Consider the following 23,737-nt stretch of genomic DNA (forward strand, 5'->3'; position numbering starts at 1 on the left):
TGTAGAGATCACTCAAACGGAGGCAACTTTGATCTTTTGAGATGTTGGACTACATCGATTGTATAACCCATTTAAGCCATGAAGCCAGGGCTTGTGAGGTGGCATCCTCTTTTCCTGCCTTCATGGGGAGAAAGTCTTTCGTGTGCTTCAAGTTGTGCATGGCCACTGCTCACTACTTATCTGTAGACAAGAATGGAATGCATGAATTCTCTGACTGCCAACTGATTGTAACCAGTACTTGGCTAAAAAGCCTGGTTGTGTCTTGAGGATTACTGAACCATCTGGTCTGAACTGAAGATAGTTTGGGTCAACTGAAATGGAACATAACTCACTCACCCTGCATGCCAAAGCTAATGCTATCAGGGAACAAGTTTTGTGTGATAACAGCTTTAGTGAGGTTTTGTGTGATAATAGCTTCAGTGAGGTACTGTGTGATAATAGCTTCAGTGAGGTTTTGTGTGATAACAGCTTCAGTGAGGTTTCAGGTTAATGGCTCAGATTTAGCTGTATTAACCCATCTTAAAGTCCAGGACAGGTTCCATTTTGAAAACAGGGTATTCTGTTCAAATCTAAATTGGCTAGTAGGTCTGACAGATCTTTATCAAGACCAATATATCTTCTGCTAGGATGTCTGAATGTTCCAGATATCATGCAGCAGTAGCCTTTAAAAGCAGAGCCAGAGAAAACAGTCAACTAACTGAGGGATTGAAGCTCTAAAACAAATGTTAATGTCTTGACACCAATCCCTTAAAACATGTCACTTTCATCTATAAATCCTAATAGTGGATGAACTTGCTGCTCTTCAGATTCTCTCAACAACTTAAGGTCTAAATTCTTTCTCTCACAAGGCTATCTTGACAAGAGCCAGGCACGAAATATAAAACATTCCAGGCAGGGGAGGAATACCAGTGACTGTGGCCATTTGAGAAGATTTGGTTTGGCCATAATCTTCCTGGGCAGGTCTATTGATAGATAAAGTAGATTGTTTACCCAGGACATGTCCCGTCTGAAAATGGGTTATCAAAATTATCTTGCAATTCTGAAATCTTTCTCTGTACTATTTTTATATTAAGGCCATGGAGGGGGTAGGCAGAGGCCCATAACACCTCCCAACTGACAATTGACAGTGCATCCTCAGCCCAAGCTTCAACTGATGAGACAAAGATGGGTTATTTGTGGTTCCACCTTCTTGTTAAAAGGTCGATCATCAGACACTCCAAAAGTGCACAAATCAGACGAAAAACCACTGGATAAAGGTACCATTCTGTACAGATAACTTGATCCTTTTTGGGGAGAACATAGGCCTGGGCATTAAGTCTGCCAGGAATGTGTCTGATTTGCAAGTTGATCTGAAACTGGCAGTACCAACAAAGAAAAATGCCAAACCAGCACACATAGGTCCAGTGATCTAGTGTCACCATTTGAGGAGACAAGTCACCACGACAGAGTTATCTGATAAAAAGTTAATGTGATGAGGCATTTGTTGTTGACCATATCAAAGTCCAGCAACAAGTGGGCTCCCTATCCATATGTACTGGTATCTGTACATAATGTCAGCTCCAGTTGGGGCTTCTCCAGAAGAATTCCTGTCATGAGTCAACTGTGTTTGCACCACTGACACAGAAATGATTGTACCTTGTTTGTGATAGTGATCTTTTGCTGGTGTAAGGCTGAAATTCGAAAGGTACTTGAGAGGTAAGAGATCCCTTTTGCTTGGTTCACCTATTGCCCCTCCATTGTGGCAATGACAGCTGTTTTTTTTTAACAAGGATACAGGTGGAACAGCAAGTTGGAGGGGCAGTTCTTAAGACGCCTCCTTCAAACTTCTTCAATTTTGCCTGCAAACAACAAAGGTGAGCCAAATGGAGTCATCCTCAAACCCAGACATGATGAGGCTTTAGCCCATGGCGTAAAAACACATATCAACGACATATAAAGTCAGGATTGGAAGAGGCAGTCAATGCATTTGCCATTGAATAATGAGCTGCTGTTTCTCACCTGAGCAATTTGGACTGTTGATTCCCAGGAGTGTTGGTTGATAAATTTGTTTGCCAGTCCAAATACTGCCAATTAGGTCAAATCCAACATCAAAGACGTGAAGATAATGTTTTGAACCTGCTTGATGTGGCGAGAAACACATTTTTTATGCATTTTATTAAAAAACTGGGGCAGATATGTTAACCCATGCTAAATTGTTATCTAACACCAGGAGTTCAGTATGGTAGACAGTGGAATGTGTCTTGGTACTTGTAATTATATATAGCTGTAGCATGGTAGGACAGACAGATCTATCACTAAGATCTTGGTACTTGTAATTATATATAGCTGTAGCATGGTAGGACAGACAGATCTATCACTAAGATCTTGGTACTTGTAATTATATATAGCTGTAGCATGGTAGGACAGACAGATCTATCACTAAGATCTTGGTACTTGTAATTATATATAGCTGTAGCATGGTAGGACAGACAGATCTATCACTAAGAGCTTGGTACTTGTAATTATATACAGCTGTAGCATGGTAGGACAGACAGATCTATCACTAAGAGCTTGGTACTTGTAATTATATATAGCTGTAGCATGGTAGGACAGACAGATCTATCACTAAGAGCTTGGTACTTGTAATTATATATAGCTGTAGCATGGTAGGACAGACAGATCTATCACTAAGATCTTGGTACTTGTAATTATATATATCTGTAGCATGGTAGGACAGACAGATCTATCACTAAGATCTTGGTACTTGTAATTATATATAGCTGTAGCATGGTAGGACAGACAGATCTATCACTAAGATCTTGGTACTTGTAATTATATATAGCTCTAGCATGGTAGGACAGACAAATCTATCACTAAGATCTTGGTACTTGTAATTATATATAGCTCTAGCACGGTACGACGGACAAATCTATCATTAAGATCTTGGTATTTGTAATTATATATAGCTGTAGCATGGTACGACGGACAAATCTATCATTAAGATCTTGGTACTTGTAATTATATATAGCTGTAGCATGGTAGGACGGACAGATCTATCATCAAGATCTCCATAATTTTGGGAAGATGAAGCTGTAGGACTGGTGAGACGGACAAATGTTTCAGTAACATCCCCTGATCGAGATGGCTGGATGGGCAATTGTGGAAGGCACCAGACAAGACTATAGTAGTATGCAATGAATTTGTTGGCTCTGTTAAAAACTCCCTGTGCTAGACTTGCTCAAACATGTGGTGGGAATTGATGCCACATGGACCGTCTAAAAATACTGGTACACTCCCCAACTGTATCATAATTACATGTAGGTATATAAAATTCGCATCACTGTCACCATCTTTCTTTGCCTTGGTAGACTTTTACAAAACCATAGTCCATACACTCTTAGACCATACACTGCACGGTAATGACAAAGTACATACTGTACATGCAAGGCATGATTTGTGCGTGTCTTCCTTAGCCTTGAACTTGTTGCATTTATTACACTTCATTGACAGATTTCACTGAAAATGACAAGATTAAATAAAACACAACAAAAATATTTAAATTAGCAATGCGGTGTGTTAATAAGTCACTAAAACACCCATCACTAACTGGGTGAGCAAGCATACTATATTGTCTAAAATTTATAAAACCATAGAAAGTGAAAAATTTCAAGAAATATTTACCAGTTTAAGAACGAATATTAATCCAAATGTGGAAGCAAAACAAAAACTGGCAACACCAAGTGCTGACAAGGGAGGTAACAGGCAAGAGTTATTGCTCTATGTCTATATGCTTCAAACAGAAGAGAAATTTTTGTCTCTTAGTAGAGCTGGATTTGGGAGATAGCAGGCTTATATTAGTAATGCTATTGTAATGGAGAAATGTATTCAAAAGAAAAAGGACATTATTGGAATCTGTGCAGAGATTAATATATGACTTACTGTCAACACTCCACTTCTGCCCATTCCAGGAGTGAGGCAGGTTAAGTATTTGATTGATAACGTCAAGAACCACAGTTAGCTTCTGTTTTTGTCCTAACTCAGACTGTGTCACCTCTGGAACCTCTATTCGAATGCTTGCCAATTTCTCTGTAAATACAGACGAAACTTCTATTCTTTGAGTAATACAGAGAATATAAAATTCTAATGCAATTTGTAAAGACTGAAAAATAGAAACAGTACTCTTCACATTGAACACAGATCAGAATAATAGTTAATTTAGCAACACACTTGAAAATATACATATTTAGGCAGGTAAACCAAGTCATACATTTTAATGAATACTTTGTTCTTTTAATGTCTGAGTGTCACAATATACGAGTGTGTGCCATTTTGCTTGTAACCCGTGTTTTCTGATGTAGGAATAAGAGCATACATGCCAACCCTTGGCTAGGAAAAAGTTTAATCCAAGTGGACAAAAAGAGTAATCCAAGCAGAAAAAGAGTAATCCAAATATAACATGATAAAAATTCAATATGCATATGTACAAAATGATTTAGTTATCCCTCTGGAGTTTTAACATCAATTACTGCTTCAAGTTTTCGTATAGAACACTTTGAGTTTTAAAAAGCAACAGACTCTTGTATTGCATTTCAAAACACTTTGTACCAGCTGAGACTATGATTGCTATGCACACTAGTAGAGCACTAAGTGCTGGGTTACTGAGCCTGGATCTGAATTCAGTTTTATTTTTGTTAGCAATACTTAACAATCTCTGTTAGGTTTATTCGAAGCATTATCAAGCAAATAAAAAAATGTTTTCACCAGTGGAATCTACTGTTAATTCTGGTAATGAAAGAAGAGCACTCTAACTTTGCCCTTTTTGTTGTCAAAGTCTCTTACACAGTCTCTAAAAAGAGTGTATGGCTTTTTAGCTCTTCAATACACATGTAGCAAAGTTACCCATTGCTGTGCGCTATAAACAGAAAACCTGTTACCTATTCAATCCATACACATAGGCCTGCCTGTTAACTGTTAAGCAGTGCAGTGTATATTATGTTTAACAGTAGTAAAGTCCGATCGTTATAGCTGTGTAATTATTTTTCATGGAAGAAATTTTTACGTAATCTGAAATCTTGAGAGAATTTGTTCACCATCAAGTCAGTGAAGTCGCGTGACCAACCGTAGCTGCTATTTCTTATACTCAAAATTTACAAGTTCTTTGTCTGCATTTACATCACTAAGTCATCTGAATTCGATAATTTATAAAAAGTAATTGCTGCCTACATCGATATCAGAGTCATTACCTAAGTTATTGAAGCTTTCATATTTGTGATTCTAATCATGAAAACTCGAGTAATTACTAACGAAATCCGCGACCTCCATTTTGGTGAGTGGAGAATACGACCCATTTACTTTAAATAGCAGATTTCGACCAGAGTATAAACAGCAACCAAAAGCAATCAACAATGATAAATATAAATGTAGGGTAGGAAAATCCCACCCTCCAGCTCATACAAGCATCACATATTCCACACAAACTTTATTATGGGTTCTATAATTCTCACTGTGAAACGCACAATGATGTATGGTTTAAGATATTTAAAAACTTTAAAACAGAATATGGTCAAACTTTCAAAAACTGACTATATATGGGGTTAAGTATATTGGTTCATATTTACAATCATCTATTATTCTCAATAAACAAAGGTAAAGAATAACACCTGGAACCTGAATGAATGGTTACAGTACTGGCAATGTATTTTCTTTTGTCAAGGTGGTGTTTTCTAAGAGTCACTGTACTGACATTTTTAATTTTGCTGCTATCTTAAGTTCAGGTTAAACTTAATTTACTGTACTTGTTAGAATTCAATTAGTTTGTTTAAAATTCACTTAACACCAATGATATCACATTTCAAAGACAAATATTGAATTTTGTGATAACACACATTTATAACATCACGTTCTGACATTTTGTGGCAACAATATGATATATAACACAAAGGCATAATATCCAGATAAACTTTAGAGTCATTACACTCTTCTACACTACATGTGATTTTATGATATCAGGTACTTGTACCAAATAAATTTAAAGTCATTACACTGTTCTACACTCTATGTGATTTTATTAAGACAGTTATTGGTACCCCATATACTTTTTATTCATTACACTTTTCTACACTCCATCTGATTTTATTAAATCAGGTATTGGTTAAATATATACTTTCGAGTCATTACACTGTTCTACATGCCATATGATTTTATGAAATCAGGTAGTGGTACCAAATATACTTTAAAGTCATTACACTGTTCTACACTCCATGCAATTTGTTCTACAATCCATGTGATTTTATGAAATCAGTATTTTTTTGTCATCTGATAAAAGGAATCTTATATTTTAGTTCACTTAAATGAATTTACAAAACCTGTTGAACAATTTCCATCTTCTCTCTTCCAAGGTTCAGAAACAATAGGATTTCATCTAGTCTAATTTCACAAGAGATGAGCACTTATATAAGATCATATATATATATATATATATATATATATATATATATATATATATATATATATATATATATATATATATATGTATATATGATGCTCTTAGAGGTGGGTGGGTGGGTGTGATTTAGATTTTTAATGTAGCTTTTTAAAAAATTCAGTCATATCGCTATGATGTCTGCACTGTGGTAGTTTACAGTTATGTCTAGCACTGGGGCATGTAGCATGATGTCCCAACCAGTCACATTATTCTGACACCAGACCAACCAGTCCAAGCACTAACCTCTTAATGCTGAGCACCTAGTGGGACAGCTGTTAGTACCATTTTTATAAGTCTTTGGTATGACTCGGCCAGGGTTCAAACCTGCAACCAACCATATCCGAGGTGGACACTCTAACCACTTAGGCCACCGAAGCAGTCATCTTAAAATATTAAATATCAAATCCAATAAATGTCCATGCCAGATGGTTTACCAGTTCCAAAGACCACTACATAATTTGTCATACAAATAACAAAAGAGTGCATAAATGATTTGCTAAGAATGGAAGTCTGTGCTTCCAGCTCAGTTGTATTTTAATTGTCTGCTATTATTTTTACACAAATTGATGCTATAGCTTACGCCAATGATGATTCACCCTCCAGACATTTTTAGCAAACAGGTATGGAGGGCATTCATTAGGATTCCACAGACTATGAATACAGTGACCCTGCACAAGATAGCTGCAGGAAATGAACTTAAAAACTTATATACAAAGTAAATGCATTACCAATTAGTTTTTGCAGAATCTGCCCATCAAATAAATCCTCTTCCACATCCTTGACAATAATTCTCTCTTCTGCCAACACATCATTGATCCAGTCCAGCAGCATCTGAGAGAAATTCCAACAGAATAAAACTTAAAATCTACAACTTAACAAGGTTATGATCTTCAAAAGAATACTGTGAAATTCCATGTTATGCTCACATTAATTCATGCATGATGAAGACAATTTCTAAACACTAACAATACAGTAGCAATTATCAGGAATATTTTCTTTCAATGGTGTTATCATTTACCTTATCATCACCTACATATTGTGTCAGATACACATACACTAAATGTAATAAAGTGTTATGGCATTAAAATTTATTGTATTGCACTTATTTTTACGATACATATGCCACAACATACGAATTAGATACAATTTTGTATGAACTTTTATACTTGCATGTAAATTTATTGCTTGCAATTTTAAAGAGTTTCTTCCCTTTGTTTTATGATGCCCTGCAAATGGATAACGCTATTGCTTTCTATTCCCCTGAAAATCAGCCACATCCTTTTCATTACCGAAGGACCAAAAAATCCTTTCAGCACAAGGCTTTCCTCAAATGTTTTGAAGGAGTCTGTTTGGGCAGGGATGAACGGGTTACCTGAGCTGGTTAGGAATGGCTGAGATTTTTCTGGTGGAGGCTAATGCTAATTGTTCACACAAGTTTGTCCCATCTAACAGAACCACTCTGTAGGTGCGGCTCCTCTTTTTTTGGATTACTCATGGTATCAGAAGGGACGGCAAAGCCTCAAAATCAACCTACTAAATGCCAGAGCATCTATGGGACAAGCCTTTGGGTTCTGGACTGTAGAGATGAAGATTTGTTTTTGTGGTTCCATCTTGCCAGAAAGAAATCTATCACTGGATGTCCCAAAAGGGTTCAAATCTTATGAAAGAAGAAATGGATGAAGGAACCACTTGGCTTTAAGAGTCTGGTCCCTTCATGACAAAAGAATTGGCAATGGCACTGAGCCTGCTCAGAATGTGTCTGATTTGGACTATAATCTTTAGAAAGTCCAGGAAAATGATGTCAAGGATGGGTAATATGGTCTCCCTCTGTTTAAGGAGCTACGTCACCACCATATAGTTGTCTAACATAATGATATTCATTGGTTACAGCCTTTTTATCCAGAAGGCTGATGTGAAAAAAGCCCTCTTGTCTGACCCCAAGATGCCACTGACTTTGGTGAAGTGGGTGTACGAACTAGCATAAGCCATTGTTGGTGTAACCACTGATACAGGAATTGTTTGATCATGGTGGACATAATAACTGTTTTATCCAGGTGGAGATGACCACTCAATGATCAACATGACTGGAAAGAGCCAGAAGTGTTACCGGCTGAGGACACATGATGAGGTAATCATGAAGGATCAAGTTCACCAATACAATGAGTAAGGTGAATAGCTGAAAAAACTCTGTCTTGGAAATCCACTCTTTTAAGAGCTCAACCCTGAAAGCTCAATAATCCATGCACTGTGAATGGGAGGGAGATGAACAAGATTGACGTCAGTAAAGAACATTCCATACAGAGATGGACAGAAAGCTGGGATGAGGTGAGAACTGACTTCTCCAAGCTGGGAGAAAAGGAGGAGAAGGTTGTTCAAGTTCTGCAATAAATTCAAACTTACTATACTTTTAAAGGATGTCTAGGTAGGCTGCAGTTGCTGTTGATGAGGCTGACCTGAGCAAGGTGACAATAAAGTCAATGCCTTTGTAAATGAGCATGGGCTGAGCGCATGAATGATGTATTGTTTCATGGAACACTAAAAATGGAACCTTAAGCTGAATGAATAAGAATATGGAAATATATGTCAGTCAGATTAAGACTGCTTGCAAACTCATTCTTTTTTGCAGTGAATGTTATGGACCATGCAATTTCCATTTTTAATACTAACTTTACTATTTCTATTGAAGTCTCTCATCAGCTCAGGTTTTCCATTGGTTTTTGGAAGCAGAAAAAGCTGGAACAAAACCCAGTTAAGTCCATTCTCCACCACTTGCTTGGAAAGCAAGGAGCTGATCTCCTTTGTTAGAATTTCTGCCTACTCAGGATTGGTTGAAATCTCCAGGGGATTTGATAAAAGAAAAAGAAATCTAAAGCCCTTCTGAAAAAATCTGGATCACCCAACTCTTTTGTGGAATAAGATTGAACCAAGCCTGCTGAAAATGAAACAGTCACACAGCAATTTTGGTGGTTGGTTGGAGTTGGAAGGCATTGATGGCTGTTGTTGGGGCTTATGGAAGGAGAAACTTAGTTTCCTGTCCCTTTATGATACTGCCTCAAAACTGAAGGGACTATTACCACCTGAAATTAAGTTGTGTTCGAAACTGCTCATTTTGAGTTGCATTCGGCCTTCTCTCCTTTTGAGTAAAATCATCTTTCCTTTGTGGTTGAAAACCAGAGGAGGAGTTAAGGACAGCTGTAATTGATAACTCTTGTGCTGCTTGCTGTTAGACATCCTTGATATAATGGTGACAACAGTGGCAAACCAAATACCATGCAAACTCATTGTCCAATTTTTCAGCAACATGAAAAATAGTTAAGGACATAAAGTTGAGCATTGATAACATGGCCATCATGTTCCTATAAGTTTGGAAATTGTGTGAATCAACCTCATATATCCGCGAGTTCAATGTCGCAATGTTCTTACCTGGCAAAATGTTAACATTGTAAGTGTTTGTGTGTGTGTGGTATAAGCATGAAGAAAAGTACACAGGCAAATGGCTCGCCGAAAATAAGACCTTGGAATTCCCTAGGCTCCAGATTATGTCCTACAGATGGTCTGAGATTTCCTTAATCTTTGCTAGCTGTGGTGTCAAACGGAAGGAGGTGTGTTTGTCCTCATCCCTGATGTCTATAGAAGCCTTGACCTTACAGTCCTGATTTGTGGACAGCAGTCATTGTCTCTCTGAGGGTAACAATATCTGATAAATCTCCTCAACCACCCATTTAAGCTAACTCTGTCTGCTCCATCATGGGATTAGAGTTAGATAAATGATCAACACTGTCCCATTGTATATACTATCCTCATTCATGTCCACATATAAATTCCCAACAACTTGTAAGAAGAAATGCCATCATCCCTTGGCGGAATATGGTACCTATTCACTGCATACGCCAACATCAGATCATCTGGCTGGACTGATGACTGGGCAACCTGGTATGTATCACCAGAATGGGCTGCTGAATAGGCCAGCTGGATGTTCAGCTGCATGGTAAAATGGAAAAACCAGTTATACATGTCCCTATATGACTGACCTGCCAGAAAGTTGATGAATAATCTCCCATCAACTCCAAGCTTGTATTGAAGTGACTTGATGACATAGGCTATTTGAAATCTAAGATGGGTGATGGGCCATAGTGACATTCCCCACTACACAGGCTATTTAAAATTTTAGTTCAGGGATGGACCATAGTGGTACTCCCAACTACACAGGCTGTATGACAACTTAGAGTACAGGCTGCTATCATCAATGATATCAATTCAATAGCTTCTAAATAAAGCATATAGTACCTGCATTTGTATCACTACTATAGTTAAGTATTCAGCACCATTAGGTTAAATATTCTTTAATTCTGTGAGATTCCCATGCTTAGAGCTGTTTTGCTTGATGAAAAGCTTGCTGCATGTTCTGACAGGACTTAGTGGACTTGCCTAATAGTAGGGATGACTTATTTTGCGCATCTTTTAACAAAATGCTGCAAATGTTTATTTCCATCCTTTTGAATTTTACTGTGCTAAATGCTGCAAAGGTGCTGCCTGCAGAATACACAAACTACCCCTGATTATCTGGACAACTGATTTTCTGGACAGAATCATGGTCTCTTGGTGTCAAGAAAATTAGTATTTAACTGCATTACCTTAATTAGTTCTTTGACCTTTGGGTCATCCCGGGACTGTGGCTCTATCATTGACCGCTCCTCATTCTCATCTGAAACATGTAAAAAGGTAACAAGAGTATACTATAGACAGCAAAGTATATGCTTATCTTCTGGTAAATAGTATCATTGTACTTCTTTATGTAAAATCCTTTTATATATTTTCAGATACCTGACTTTTTGAATCTGAGATCAATAGGCATATTCCCTGTCATAGATAAAAGTCATTTATGAAATTTGGTCAAGGTAAAAGAACTTAAGATATTAAGTCTTAGTTACGTTGACTTTTGATCCAAAAATCAATAGGTACCTTTGTCTAACTAATAGGACATGTACTTCTAATTACAACTTTTCAAACAATTTTACAGGTACTATGAACATTCAATCTCAAGGAAACTTACAAAACAAAATGACCTTCATGAGGACAGTTAAAAAGGCTTCACCACAGTGTTCTAAGCAAGCCATGAAATGACTAATATCTCAATTCGACAATTATTATCTAATAAATGGAATCAAATAGCAATCATGTAAACAGTAGTGTACAGCCTGATGAAGAGATGAAAAGATGGCCATACTGAGAAAATGGATAACTGCTATAGTACTGTCTCATTTAAATGAATGTGTGTGTATGACAATACTAGCAGCATGTTTATGACTGGTCCATACTCTTAAAAATGGCCCAGAATGTGACACAAACAAGATCAATCAATAAAGCTTATTATGACCAACAGCATAATTTTTAAATTTCATTCTAGGTTCATACTAGAAGATTTACAGTAGTAGCAATCATAATGCCAATAATCCAAATACTGTTGGTTATAATGACTACCTTTTTACAATGGACAAAGAAAAAAAAATGTAATATCCAAAACTTATTATTTCATAAGACTTATTAACCATCTAGGAAACATTAGTAGCCAATTGTTGTTTTGGTTAAAACTAATGGGAAAATAGTTTATTTTAACCTGTTTAATGCTAATGAGAACATAGTTTTCTTATTTGGTTTTAACCAAATGACAAAATATTTATTTAATTAAATTTTTGGTCAAAAATAAAGATCTATTTCATTTTCAAGATGAAAAAAATAAATAATTGAGACACTGTGTGATAATGAGACCTGGGATCAATTACTTTAAACTGATTTGATCAAATTATGATTACTTCTGACAATTTTGATTACATTTATAATTATTGACTTTTGGACAGAGTAAATGATATACCAGTTTATATATCAGGTGAAGTTGCAAACAACATAGACTCTGTTCTGACATTAAATGTTTTTTTGTTCTGTATAATTATTGTGTTGTTTTCTTAGGACCTAATTTGACTGCATATTTCTTGTGCAATTTTTTTTCTCCTAAACTGAACATGACTTAATGTTTAAGTAGCTAATTCAACTGAAGCTATAATCTACAAACCCAGAAGGTATCCCTCAGGACCAACATTGGGAAGCGTTGGACTGGTGGGAGATTCAATGGCATTCTTTCCTTCTTCTTGCAGTTCAATGGCTGAAAAATAGTGATACAGTCAGTAATGAATCCAAATGAAAAATAATTACCTCAAGAGTAAATAGAAACCAGATGAATTTTTTTTACATGTAAACTGGAATAAAATCACAATTAACTAAAAAGATCACTTCTAATCATATATTTTCTGTCACTGCTTTGTCAAGAATTGTGAACTTCTAGAGAGGACAGGTGAAAAGGCACATCTAAGAATAATGCCTATTAAAATTTCTCAGACAGCTAAAATTTTTGGATTTTGTTTCATTAGAAAAAAATACCAGGAATAATCAATGGCAAATGAAGTTCAAAATAAACACAGTGCAGGGTCCTCACAAGGACTTCAAAATGTGGAGTCCAGACTCCAAAACGATGAAAGTCCCAATTTTAAAATCAGGACTGCAATGAATTGTTATTTAACTATCAAATGTTATAATAGTTTCAATAGAAATAATACTCCACATAAATCAACAATGCATTGGTCTATTGTTAACATTCTTACTAAGTCCAATTAATTAATAAATTGATTTGTATAATTGGGTTAGATTAACTCAGATTTGAATTTTAGGAAGGAGCCAACTTTCAAACCATGAGCTAACTGTGAAAAGTTTGCATCATATATCGAAGTTAAGAGGCTTTACCTGCCCTTCCCTAAACCATATTTGGGGTATAAAGTGACGCATTATATAATAATGACGGTAGAAATATTAAGCTTCTATTCTTCTGAATCATGTGATATCTTACTATACATGATGAATTAACCTGTTACCCATATATATATATATATATATATATATAGATAGATAGATATATATATATATAACTGAAAAAGCCATTAGTATTTTAAATCGATGTACCACAAAATATTTTTCAAATTTGTTATATATATTTAATTTGTATTGTGTGCTTGACCTTTCTTTGATTTTTGTTCACAACATTTTTTTTTTCCGTGGAAATTCTATGGTCTATATTATCTCTTCTGTCAGGTTGCTTACTAAAATACATACCTGACTGAGCTTATCCAAGTCCATTTTGTTGTGACATAAAATAGGTGAGAGTCAGTATATAAAGAAGAGTAAGTAAATAATTATTCATTCCTATTTTATTATCAGTCTTTGTTGAATCACATTTAAGTTATGTTCAGTTATAATTTGAGAGGAATTATTTATTGATATGTTCATTGGTATTCTAGGGGAATAAATACTTCGTTGAATTTTACTAAACTTAATGGGTTTGCTTTTTCTGTTAGTTATTTACAACCACAGAGTCATAACAAATTGTTAATAAACACCTTGTTGGTTGCATTATAATATCTCATATAACAATTATAAATTGAACAAACTGGGTTTCAGTTATTTTTGTTTTCACACCTCAGAATTGCTATCCAGAGACTTTTCTCAGTGTGTGAGCATCACATAGTCTGGAAAAAAAACTATCCAAGTGGTAACCAAATTTATTTCCATTAGAATTATTTATGTTTGATTATTTAGCTTACCAGAAAAAGTAAGCACTTGTGAATCTCCTGTTCCAGATTTTACTCTCATTTAACCTTTGTCAGTACTCATTTAATTTCAGTTTTCATCCATCATTTACCTGTTTTAATTAATATTTTCATCCATCTCTAAATAGTTTCTCAAACAAATAACATTGAGCTTTCATAATGTAAAACAGCTGACCCAATTTTGCAATTTAGGCTCTTGCTAGAACATAAAATACACGTAATCATCCTATGTTTTATTGAAAATACAGGTAGAAATATCTGTCAACAAATTTAACTTTCAGCTGAATATATGAACTACTTTTTTTTTATATAATAGTGCACAATTAAATAGTGTAACAATCCTTTGGGCTATTTTTGTATGAAATTAAGCCTGAAATTAGTTACTATTTTTTTAGAACATTAACTAGGTGATTTCTGGCAAATACTGGATATTAAATGCATCTGTGATAATTGTTTACACCTGTTTTTTGGTTTATCTGTCCACACAGAAAATTTCCATATTCTGATGGCAATTCATGCATAATGAAGAACCCTGTAGTATGAAGAGGCACATATTAAGTAGTATTGAGGGTCACAGGGAGCAACCTAAAATGAGAAAGGAGTCTCTTTATTTTTATCAGCCTGCTGGATAATGGTAAAGAAAATCTTATATTGGTAATGGTTCCTTTTCCAGGAAATATTGGTGGTTTCTGTTAGTGCCTGTTATTTACAGCAACAAAATTTATTATCCTCATGCTTTACAAATAAATGGTGGTGAACATTATCCTGCATGGATGTTTTTGAGTAATGTTATCCTGTATGGATGTGTGTGAATAATGTTATTCTGTGTGGATGTGTGAGAATAATGTTATCCTGTATGGATGTAAGTAGTGCTATCCTGCATGGATGTGTGAAAATGATGTTATCCTGTATGGATGTGTGAGAATAATGTTATCCTGTATGGATGTGTGAGAATGATGTTATCCTGTATGGATGTGAGTAATGTTATCCTGCATGGATGTGTGAGAATAATGTTATCCTGTATGGATGTGAGTAATGTTATCCTGCATGGATGTGTGAGAATAATGTTATCCTGTATAGATGTAAGTAGTGCTATCCTGCATGGATGTGTGAGAATGATGTTACCCTGTATGGATGTGTGAGAATAATGTTATCCTGTATGGATGTGTGAGAATGATGTTATCCTGTATGGATGTGTTTAATGTTATTCAACTTCTCTTGTACCATTTGCAACTAAGATTTCAAACTTTGGAATGTGACTAGGGCTGGTATGCAGATGCACACAACAGTTTTGGAGTTCGGTTCCATTCCCTTGTAGTGACGGGTGGGGACAACCTTGAATATACAGTCAAAAGTGTCATAATGGTCACCTTTATTCAGCAATCAATAATGGTCATTCTACCCCCACCCCCACCCCATTTTCTAGATAAATGTCTTGTATGTAAAGGTCACTTGCCTTTTATGGTCAGCAGCCAGGTGTCTCCCTGCCTTAAGCAGTCATTAGAGCATATCTACATTGACCTTTCAGTCTATGCAAACTTAATTTTGGCTTCAAGAGGAAGGCATTGTTTAGTTAAGGATATCAGATGAATCATTTCTTATCTCACTTTTACTCATAACTTCAGTCTAGTTCAAGTTTCCTCTGGCCCTTGCCACCCCATTTTTGATATTTGGACATTGATGTTGGGGTCTACACCCCAACATCAATGTCCAAATATCAAAAATGGGGTGGCAAGGTTCAGAGGAAACTCTGACTAAACTCCAGTCATGCTGACAGTGTAAAAAGGTGTCAAATATCAAAAGCGAGGCAGTTTTTATCAGTATAGTTGAGGGTCAAAGGAATCTGGTTGCTGGATATATTGTTGGATATATACAGTATAGTCAAATCTGTCCTAACAGTCACCTGTATGCAGCCACAATGGCTACTCTAATTTCTCCCTGAAAATTTCCCATATAACTGTACTGTACGTAATGGTAACCTGCCATCTGCATGTATCCAAACCAAACATGGTTTCCCCCTGCTCTAAGTGATCACTGGTGGATCAGCAGAAAGGACTCCAAGTATGCAAATTTCTCTTGACTGATTTGCAAGGCATTGTTTAGATAAAGGCACATCATGTGAATCACTGTTGAAACATTTCACATCTCGATTCTAATTACTGTACTCCAGTCAGTGTCAGTCAAATTCAAAGGAGTCAACGTGTCAGCTTTGAATGCAAGGCAGTATTTTTGCTTACAAGAGAGGATCTAAGCACTTTGTTTGCTGAAGAGTGAAAAAAGTAGTTGTGTAGTTTCAGCAGAAATGGGACTTATATCCATGGAATTATTAAGTATAAGTGAGCTATTATGGCCAATTTTGTGAACAGTGAACAAAGTTAATTTGATATATAAGTGATCATGCACAATCACACCAAATGATGAGATTAATGAACAATGCTGGAAATATTTCCAGGACGCTATGTCCCACATAATCAATGCATCAGGACCATTATTAAAGTAAAAAGCACTAAATTTTTGCTACAGAGTTAGGGATATCCAAATAATCTTTCAAAACACTGAATGGATGGTTGGAGAAATTCCTGAAGAGATACAGCATCTTGTACAAAATCCAAGAATTAAAAGAGATGTTGATATAAAATTTGGAAAGCTGTAGTGTTATGTATATTTAATTTAATTATTTGCCTGTTAGTTTACAATTTTTTTTATTATTTCATCACATGTTATTATAATGTAACATTGTTTGCGGGACTTCACCTTGTCCAAAATTGAGTTCGTTTCTGCTTGACCCAATTGATATTTTAAAAATCTTTTTTATTTCATTTATGTATACAACTAAAAATAGCTTCATTATATTCTATGTGTATGAGCTTATTAACCAAATTATTATTCTGGTAAACAAGAAGTAAATATGTTGATCAGGGTCAGGGTTTTGGAGATTCCCACGTGAATTTTATAGGTTATTGTGTAGTAAGAAAACAAAACTCATTTGACCATACTAGAAGGTTATTTTCCATTAGGTAGTGGTTGTTTTTAGAAAATGCTCTGAAAAATTCTTGGATAAAGACATTCACTGGAATTTATACTGAGTTCAAACCTGGAATAATATTTCTGCGGTTCAACAAGAGACTGTTGACACATCAGTACTCTGTAAGCTATAACAGACACTTCATCGCCTTCAATTTTCAATTTCTTTGGGACTTAAACCAAGTTTCATTCAGGACTTTTTATTGCTTGGGCTTGTGTCTTTAATTCTTGGATTACTTTTGGATTTAATTCACATTACCGTAAGTTCTTTTCTCTCATTTTTCACTTTGTGTTGTAGGGAAATAAGTTATTTGTTTAATTTTACAAAGATTGTTATCTTCACTCTTTTCTGTCTTTTATTTTAAGAGCACAAACTCATAACACTACTTATAGCTGAATTAAACCTATGTCTCATGGAAAACAAATCTCAGAACAGAGATGCACTGCATGATTGATATCCCTTACAGTTTATGTGGTACAAACAACAGCCCTGGGAAGCCTCTTTTTTTTCCCTAATCATTAAAGGTCTTGCAAAAATCCTATTGTATTCTGATCACAGACCTGCCATGGTGAGTGAGATGAAAATAGGATACCAAAGGAAGAACAAAAATTAGGATTTGGAGACAAAAATCAGGATCATTGTTTTCAAACATATACATGTATTTACAAAAACTTTAAAAAGGAACTGAAATCTTTGCTGTCTTAAGCTATTTACTTAATGTAAAAATGTATGCTACAGTCATACAATGAAAATTTATCATTTGTTCCATTTTCATCATTTATGTTGATATTTAGTGACTTAGTGTTACTTCAATTAACTCTAAATGCCAGCATAAAAAATGAATATGAAAATTTTTTAAATTTTCACATTATAACTGTCGTGTATTCCAATAGAATCTCTGCATCACTGTTGTTTCTGTAGAGCCATTGTGCATCAAAAGTTATTTGAAAAAAAATGTGACATTTTTAAAAATCTGGATTTAGGGGGAAAATCTGGAAATCAGACTAAGTAGCAGGCCTGTGATCTTTTGAGTTTTAGCAATTGCCCAGTCCATCAACTGAATGATGTGTGAACACCTGTTTTCATGCCTAATTATATAGCTGGCCTAACAAAAAGTCAGTCCTGTGTTTCACATTCACAGGTAGTTGGTCAATTAGTAACTTCTGCTTAACTTCTAACTTTATTAATTTTTTGTTGCTAAATAGCTAAATAAAATACATGCATTTTGATAGAAGGCTACAACTACTAATAAAAATACAAGCAAAATAATAATAATGATATTGTTAATAATAATAATGATACTGTTAATAATAATAATGATACTATTAATAATAATAATGATACTATTAATAATAATAATGATACTATTAATAATAATAATGATACTATTAATAATAATAATGCTAATACTATCAATAATAATAATGATACTATTAATAATAATAATGATACTATTCATAATAATAATGCTAATACTATCAATAATAATAATGCTGATACTATCAATAATAATAATGCTAATACTATCAATAATAATAATGCTAATACTATCAATAATAATAATGCTAATACTATCAATAATAATAATGATACTATCAATAATAATAATGCTAATACTATTCAGTGCATAATATTTGAGAATCTTTTATTTCCACTTCTTACTGCCAAGTTGCATGTTAACAAGACCACTCATTGTGTACACAAAATTGAATTACCTGATAGAAAATGGATAATTTTGCATTCAATAAAGGTCACTCAAAATAGAAGAAAAGCAAGTACTTGCTGAATTTCATGTTGACCAATTATCCTCGAGCCTTACTTTTCAAGGAAGTAAATTATCTCTTCTCCCAAATGATCAAATCTTGCTATAAGAGTACAGCTAAAACGGACCTTTATTTTAGTAAAAAATAATAATTTATGTGATTAGCCATTTTAGTTTGCTTGTTTATTTCTTGCTCTTTTCATTTTGACCATAATTCTTTCTCTATTTTTCCTCTGTTAAGTTGGTCAAATGTAAAAATATAAATAAAAACATACTTATCATGCAGTCTATTTATCTAAATATAGATGAACAATTTTTAAATGAACATACCAAGAACTCCAAGTAAAAATGTTACAAGCATAATGATGACAGAAACAAATCATTAAAATAGATATAATTATATGATATTAAATATTTTTTAATTAAAATACTTATTATGCCAATAATAATGAAAGTCAATAATTCAGCCTTATTATAGTTTCATGGAAACAGTAAATTTAACATGTTAATGACGTAAAAGGTGTCAAAAAATAAATAAAGAAGTACTTATAAACAATATAAATATATCTTGAAGCAAAAACTCAAGGTTTAAACTTCTAAGCTAAACTTGAAAAAGTCTGAAACTTCCTGTGGCTCAACTGAAATGAACCGATGCACCCACTGAAATCATGCCATGAATAATATGAGAGAAAGTTTTATCAACATTTTGGATGCACGCTTTACTAAAGGAATTTATGTTAGAAACGAAATTGGGAGCATCAATTTGAGTGGAATATATTTCTGAAAAGGCTTTTTGTTGTTGTTGTAGGGTTTAATGCCATTTTTCAGCACAAGGTAGGCTATACATGGCGGCCAATATAATTGGTGGAGGAAGAACCCTGGAAAACCCCGGGAAGAATCACCGACCCACAAGAAGCTACTGGCAGGCTTTCCCACATACCAACATTAGCTGAGCCTGAGACTCGAACTCACGCAGAGGTGAGATGGCAGTGATCCGTAACAGTGAGCACTTTAGACCACTCGGCCACTCGGGGGCCCCTCTGAAAAGGCATTTGCAAAGATAAGTACTTAAGTGTGTAAAAGCTGATGACTGCAGGTTCAATATATATATATATATATATATATATATATATATATATATATATATATATATATATATATATACATACAGCCTGCATAGTGATGATCTCAACATATTTCATATGTGTAATGAGCTACATAGCGGCCATCACAAGAATATGAATTTTGTCCATACAGACCCATGAACATCAATTCCTACTCTATTTAATATTTTGATCCTGCTAAAGACAAGTGTATTGTCAATGTAGAGAATGCTGAGATCGATTAAAAGGATGATAAGTATCTTGAATGAAAGAAAACTAGCCAAACACTTTCTTCAATATTAGTATATTTGTATTGGTTTTGTTAAAGAAACATAATTCAACTTAATCCAATTTTGGCATTCCCCGCTTCCATTGCATTTCAGCCAACTGAACTGTAGGTCAATGAACTTGAAATCACATCCATATGCTTGTAAGAATTTATTAGAAAAAAGACAGCAATGAAAGTAAAGTCCTACTAAAGCAATATTTCTTTTTGTAGAAAAGCATCAATATAGGTTGCCAAGTGTGTGAGATATTCCTGAAAATTTCACTTCTTGTTCTGATGTTAGTTGATCTTGGAACATGCTATAGTACAAGTCACATGGGTCATGTATGTTCATGTACTCATTTTAAATTAAATATAAATTGTTCTTTTAAAATCTAACACTTTTCTTTAACCAAAGTCTATTCAATCCCGATTTTTGAACGATCTGCACCTTAACTGTCATCAAGAAACTTTCTGACTAAAATAATCGATCTTTACAGTCTTTTATACCACCATGTCAGCAAATTCTGCGCGTCGGGTAATTATGTGCAACAATACATTGGATCACATATTATTTTGGGTAAAAAGATCTATTTTGTATCAAGAAAGAATGATCATACTTTAATTAAGAAAAGTTATATTCATAAAGTGTACAAAAATATATCCCATATTTTGGTTTGAAATGCATATGAAAATGTGATTTCTAAATGACACTCCATAACCTTCTTAAACCTGTAACCCAGAAAATCCTATTTACTATGTATCTTTTATTATCATACAAATGAATACCTAATATAAAAGATGGAAATGTATACCTAAAAAAAATTCTGAATCTTAATCTTAATCCAAGTTTCTAATTTTGCGAGACGTTATCCAACACATACAAAATCATCTGCTAGCCAACGTGTCAACTTGCTGCTAGAACGGGATTCTCAAAAAATTCCCCAGCATAGAGTCTGTTTCAAAATTCTGAGTAATTTTCCCCATAAACAAGATGTAAACACATTACATCCTATTCGTTGTTGTTTCTCTTCCACATAATAGATTATTTTTTATAAAATGTTGAACTTTACTAATTATTTTACAGGATCGGTTTACTTTGCTTAATATCTCTTGTCATTTATTGGCATCATTATGTTTAATTTTGTAAAACTAACCATAAACCTGACCCAATTACACGACTGAACTGCTGACAGACAGTCCAAATTAATATATTTAATTTCTATAACCCAATAGATAAACATTACATCTTTTCAAAGCTATGCTCAGAAAAGTCAGACATAAATAGTGAGTCATGAAAACACAGGGGTGGTATCCCATGTGTCCAAAATTAATATTATTTTTAACAGAATATACTGGTGACAATTGCCTCTTTTCAAATGGTAAGCATTGCAGCATTTTATTTTTGTCAATCGGTCAAATTTAGGATTCATTTTGCTTCAATATTGGAGATGGATACCTTAAGTGCGCAGAAATGCCTGACAGCATTGTAATGGTGGCCATTTACTAAACTTGGGTCACGAAAAGAGCACTTTGAGTGTAATCATCACCATATAGGGTAATACAAATTTGTTTATCGAGATGTGTAGTGTTCATTGTGACATAACAGCACATGACATTCAATCTAGATTGTAACTGATCACACCTTAAGGTTCATTTCGTCCAAAATTGTCTACATACTTGAACTTTGATTTTGCTGTATGCACTTTTCAGAGCGTCTAATTACTCTAAATAATGACCTTCCAAAGGAATGTGGATGTATAAGAATCTAAATGAAGTGAATACTTGCCACTTAATGGTATGTAGAATCAAATTCTAAAAATATGACACCCATTACTGAAATAATCGGTGTTGAATGCCTACATGACCTGTGTTACTTTAATTATACACAGCCTCGTTCTTTAGTAATAAACACAAATATCTGAAGGACCACATGACCTGCATGATTTGTACTTCAGACAGAATGACAAGTGTTCACACTCCCCTTCCTTCAACAAGTGTCCCTTTTGCTAAAAGTACCCCTCTTCCACTCCCCCAACTGTTAATAGTAAACAAGACAACTTGCCCAAATATGGAAAAAGTTCAAAACTTATAAGCATTTATGCATTCTTTGCAATGAAAAACATTTTATATGTATTGTACAAAATGAAAACCTTCTTTAACTTTCTTCTTCCTTCCCAACGTTCCAATTTTCTCCAGAAAAGACTCTTCTTTCTTTCTTGGAGTCCCTAAAGTCGATGTATTTGGAGAAGTTGCCATTTTTCACATTCCATCGATTTCGCACCGGTGATGACAGTAAAGCGATTACAGTTGCAAACAATTTACCTCATATTAAATAAAGATTTGCAAAAATAATGAATACATTTTTTTTATTTGCTTTATTAGTAATAATATGTTGATGTTTTATCGTTACAAGGGCAACAATGGTGAACTTAGATCCGGTATTGTAGGAACTATATTTGAAGGGTAAAACGTTTAAGCGAACACAAAGAAACATTAGACTGGTATAATGATATAACAGGAACCAATAAATAGCGAGTATCCGCCAACCGCCGATGATCGTGAGCACCAGGCCTCGAAAGAACCAAACCCTCTCCCAGAACCGATCTGAACGAAGTATTCCGATTAGCAGAACCATATAACCATATGACTATGTATAAAGGCCACACCAAGAGGAGGCGTTCTTTCCATGGCTGATTTAGATTTTTTTTCTTCTTTTCCCCACCCGTTATTGCATACATGCTAAGATTTGTGTATTTCAGGAATCAGTAATAGCTGTGTACAGATTAGAATTAATTACTAGGTCGACATGTTGGTGTCTCTGCTAGCCACGGATCCATATACAACTTTTTGGGTGATGTGTTTTTGTCGATACGGTGTAGGAGTCGGTGCTGACAGGCAAGGCGATGGGTGTCTGATCTCCGCAGAATATGAGTTAAAATTTTCTAACCTGTATGATAATGATATCTGTATTCGTATTTAGAAGAAAAAAATTATGTTAGTATTATCAAACTTTTTGGTGTTGAGTCTAGGGATTGCACTTTGTGTTTTGTTACTTATATTTGATTTATTTTATATTTGATTTGATTTAATTGTTTGTAAATTTTAAAATCTTTTTATTTGTAATTTCGTTACCTGTCAAAGTAATGTAATCTTGTTTACTTGGTTTGACATTTTTTTTCAGAAGATTCAGTTTGATCTGATTCTTTTTATAATCACCTAATAATAGAAACACTGTTTCTATTTTTTTTACTTAGTTTCCGAAATTGATTCAGAAATCACTGAGACAAGTAAACAACTTTCTATTTTTATTTTATTCTTGGAGTGAAATGATCAAGGTCATACTGCGAGTACGTGATTTTAGAGTTTGGTGTATAGTTACAACTATCTCCGCGCGCGCGCGCGTGTGTGTAAATAGCAGCAGGTATGGTGAACAGACCATTTTTAGGAGAGTCCATTTGAGA

At 34.5% G+C, this 23,737-nt stretch overlaps 1 protein-coding gene across 2 annotated transcripts in view; it reads right to left on the minus strand.

Moving 5' to 3' along the window:
• Positions 1 to 22,555, minus strand: part of LOC149786567 (beta-parvin-like) — a 161,534-nt gene extending 138,979 nt beyond the window's left edge. For both annotated transcript variants that reach the window (XM_089977079.1, XM_089977078.1), the window contains exons 1-5: positions 22,427 to 22,555; positions 12,534 to 12,623; positions 11,098 to 11,168; positions 7,192 to 7,294; positions 3,919 to 4,065 (exon numbers count right to left, since the gene is read on the minus strand). In XM_089977079.1, coding sequence (XP_089833205.1) covers positions 3,919 to 4,065; positions 7,192 to 7,294; positions 11,098 to 11,168; positions 12,534 to 12,623; positions 22,427 to 22,532 — 517 coding nt within the window. In that variant the 5' untranslated portion in view covers positions 22,533 to 22,555. The remainder of the gene's footprint in view (positions 1 to 3,918; positions 4,066 to 7,191; positions 7,295 to 11,097; positions 11,169 to 12,533; positions 12,624 to 22,426) is intronic.
• Between the last annotated feature and the right edge of the window lie 1,182 nt (positions 22,556 to 23,737).

Source organism: Sinohyriopsis cumingii, chromosome 12, assembly GCF_028554795.1.
Source record: "Sinohyriopsis cumingii isolate HCF-2022 chromosome 12, ASM2855479v2, whole genome shotgun sequence".
NCBI lineage: Eukaryota > Metazoa > Mollusca > Bivalvia > Unionida > Unionidae > Sinohyriopsis > Sinohyriopsis cumingii.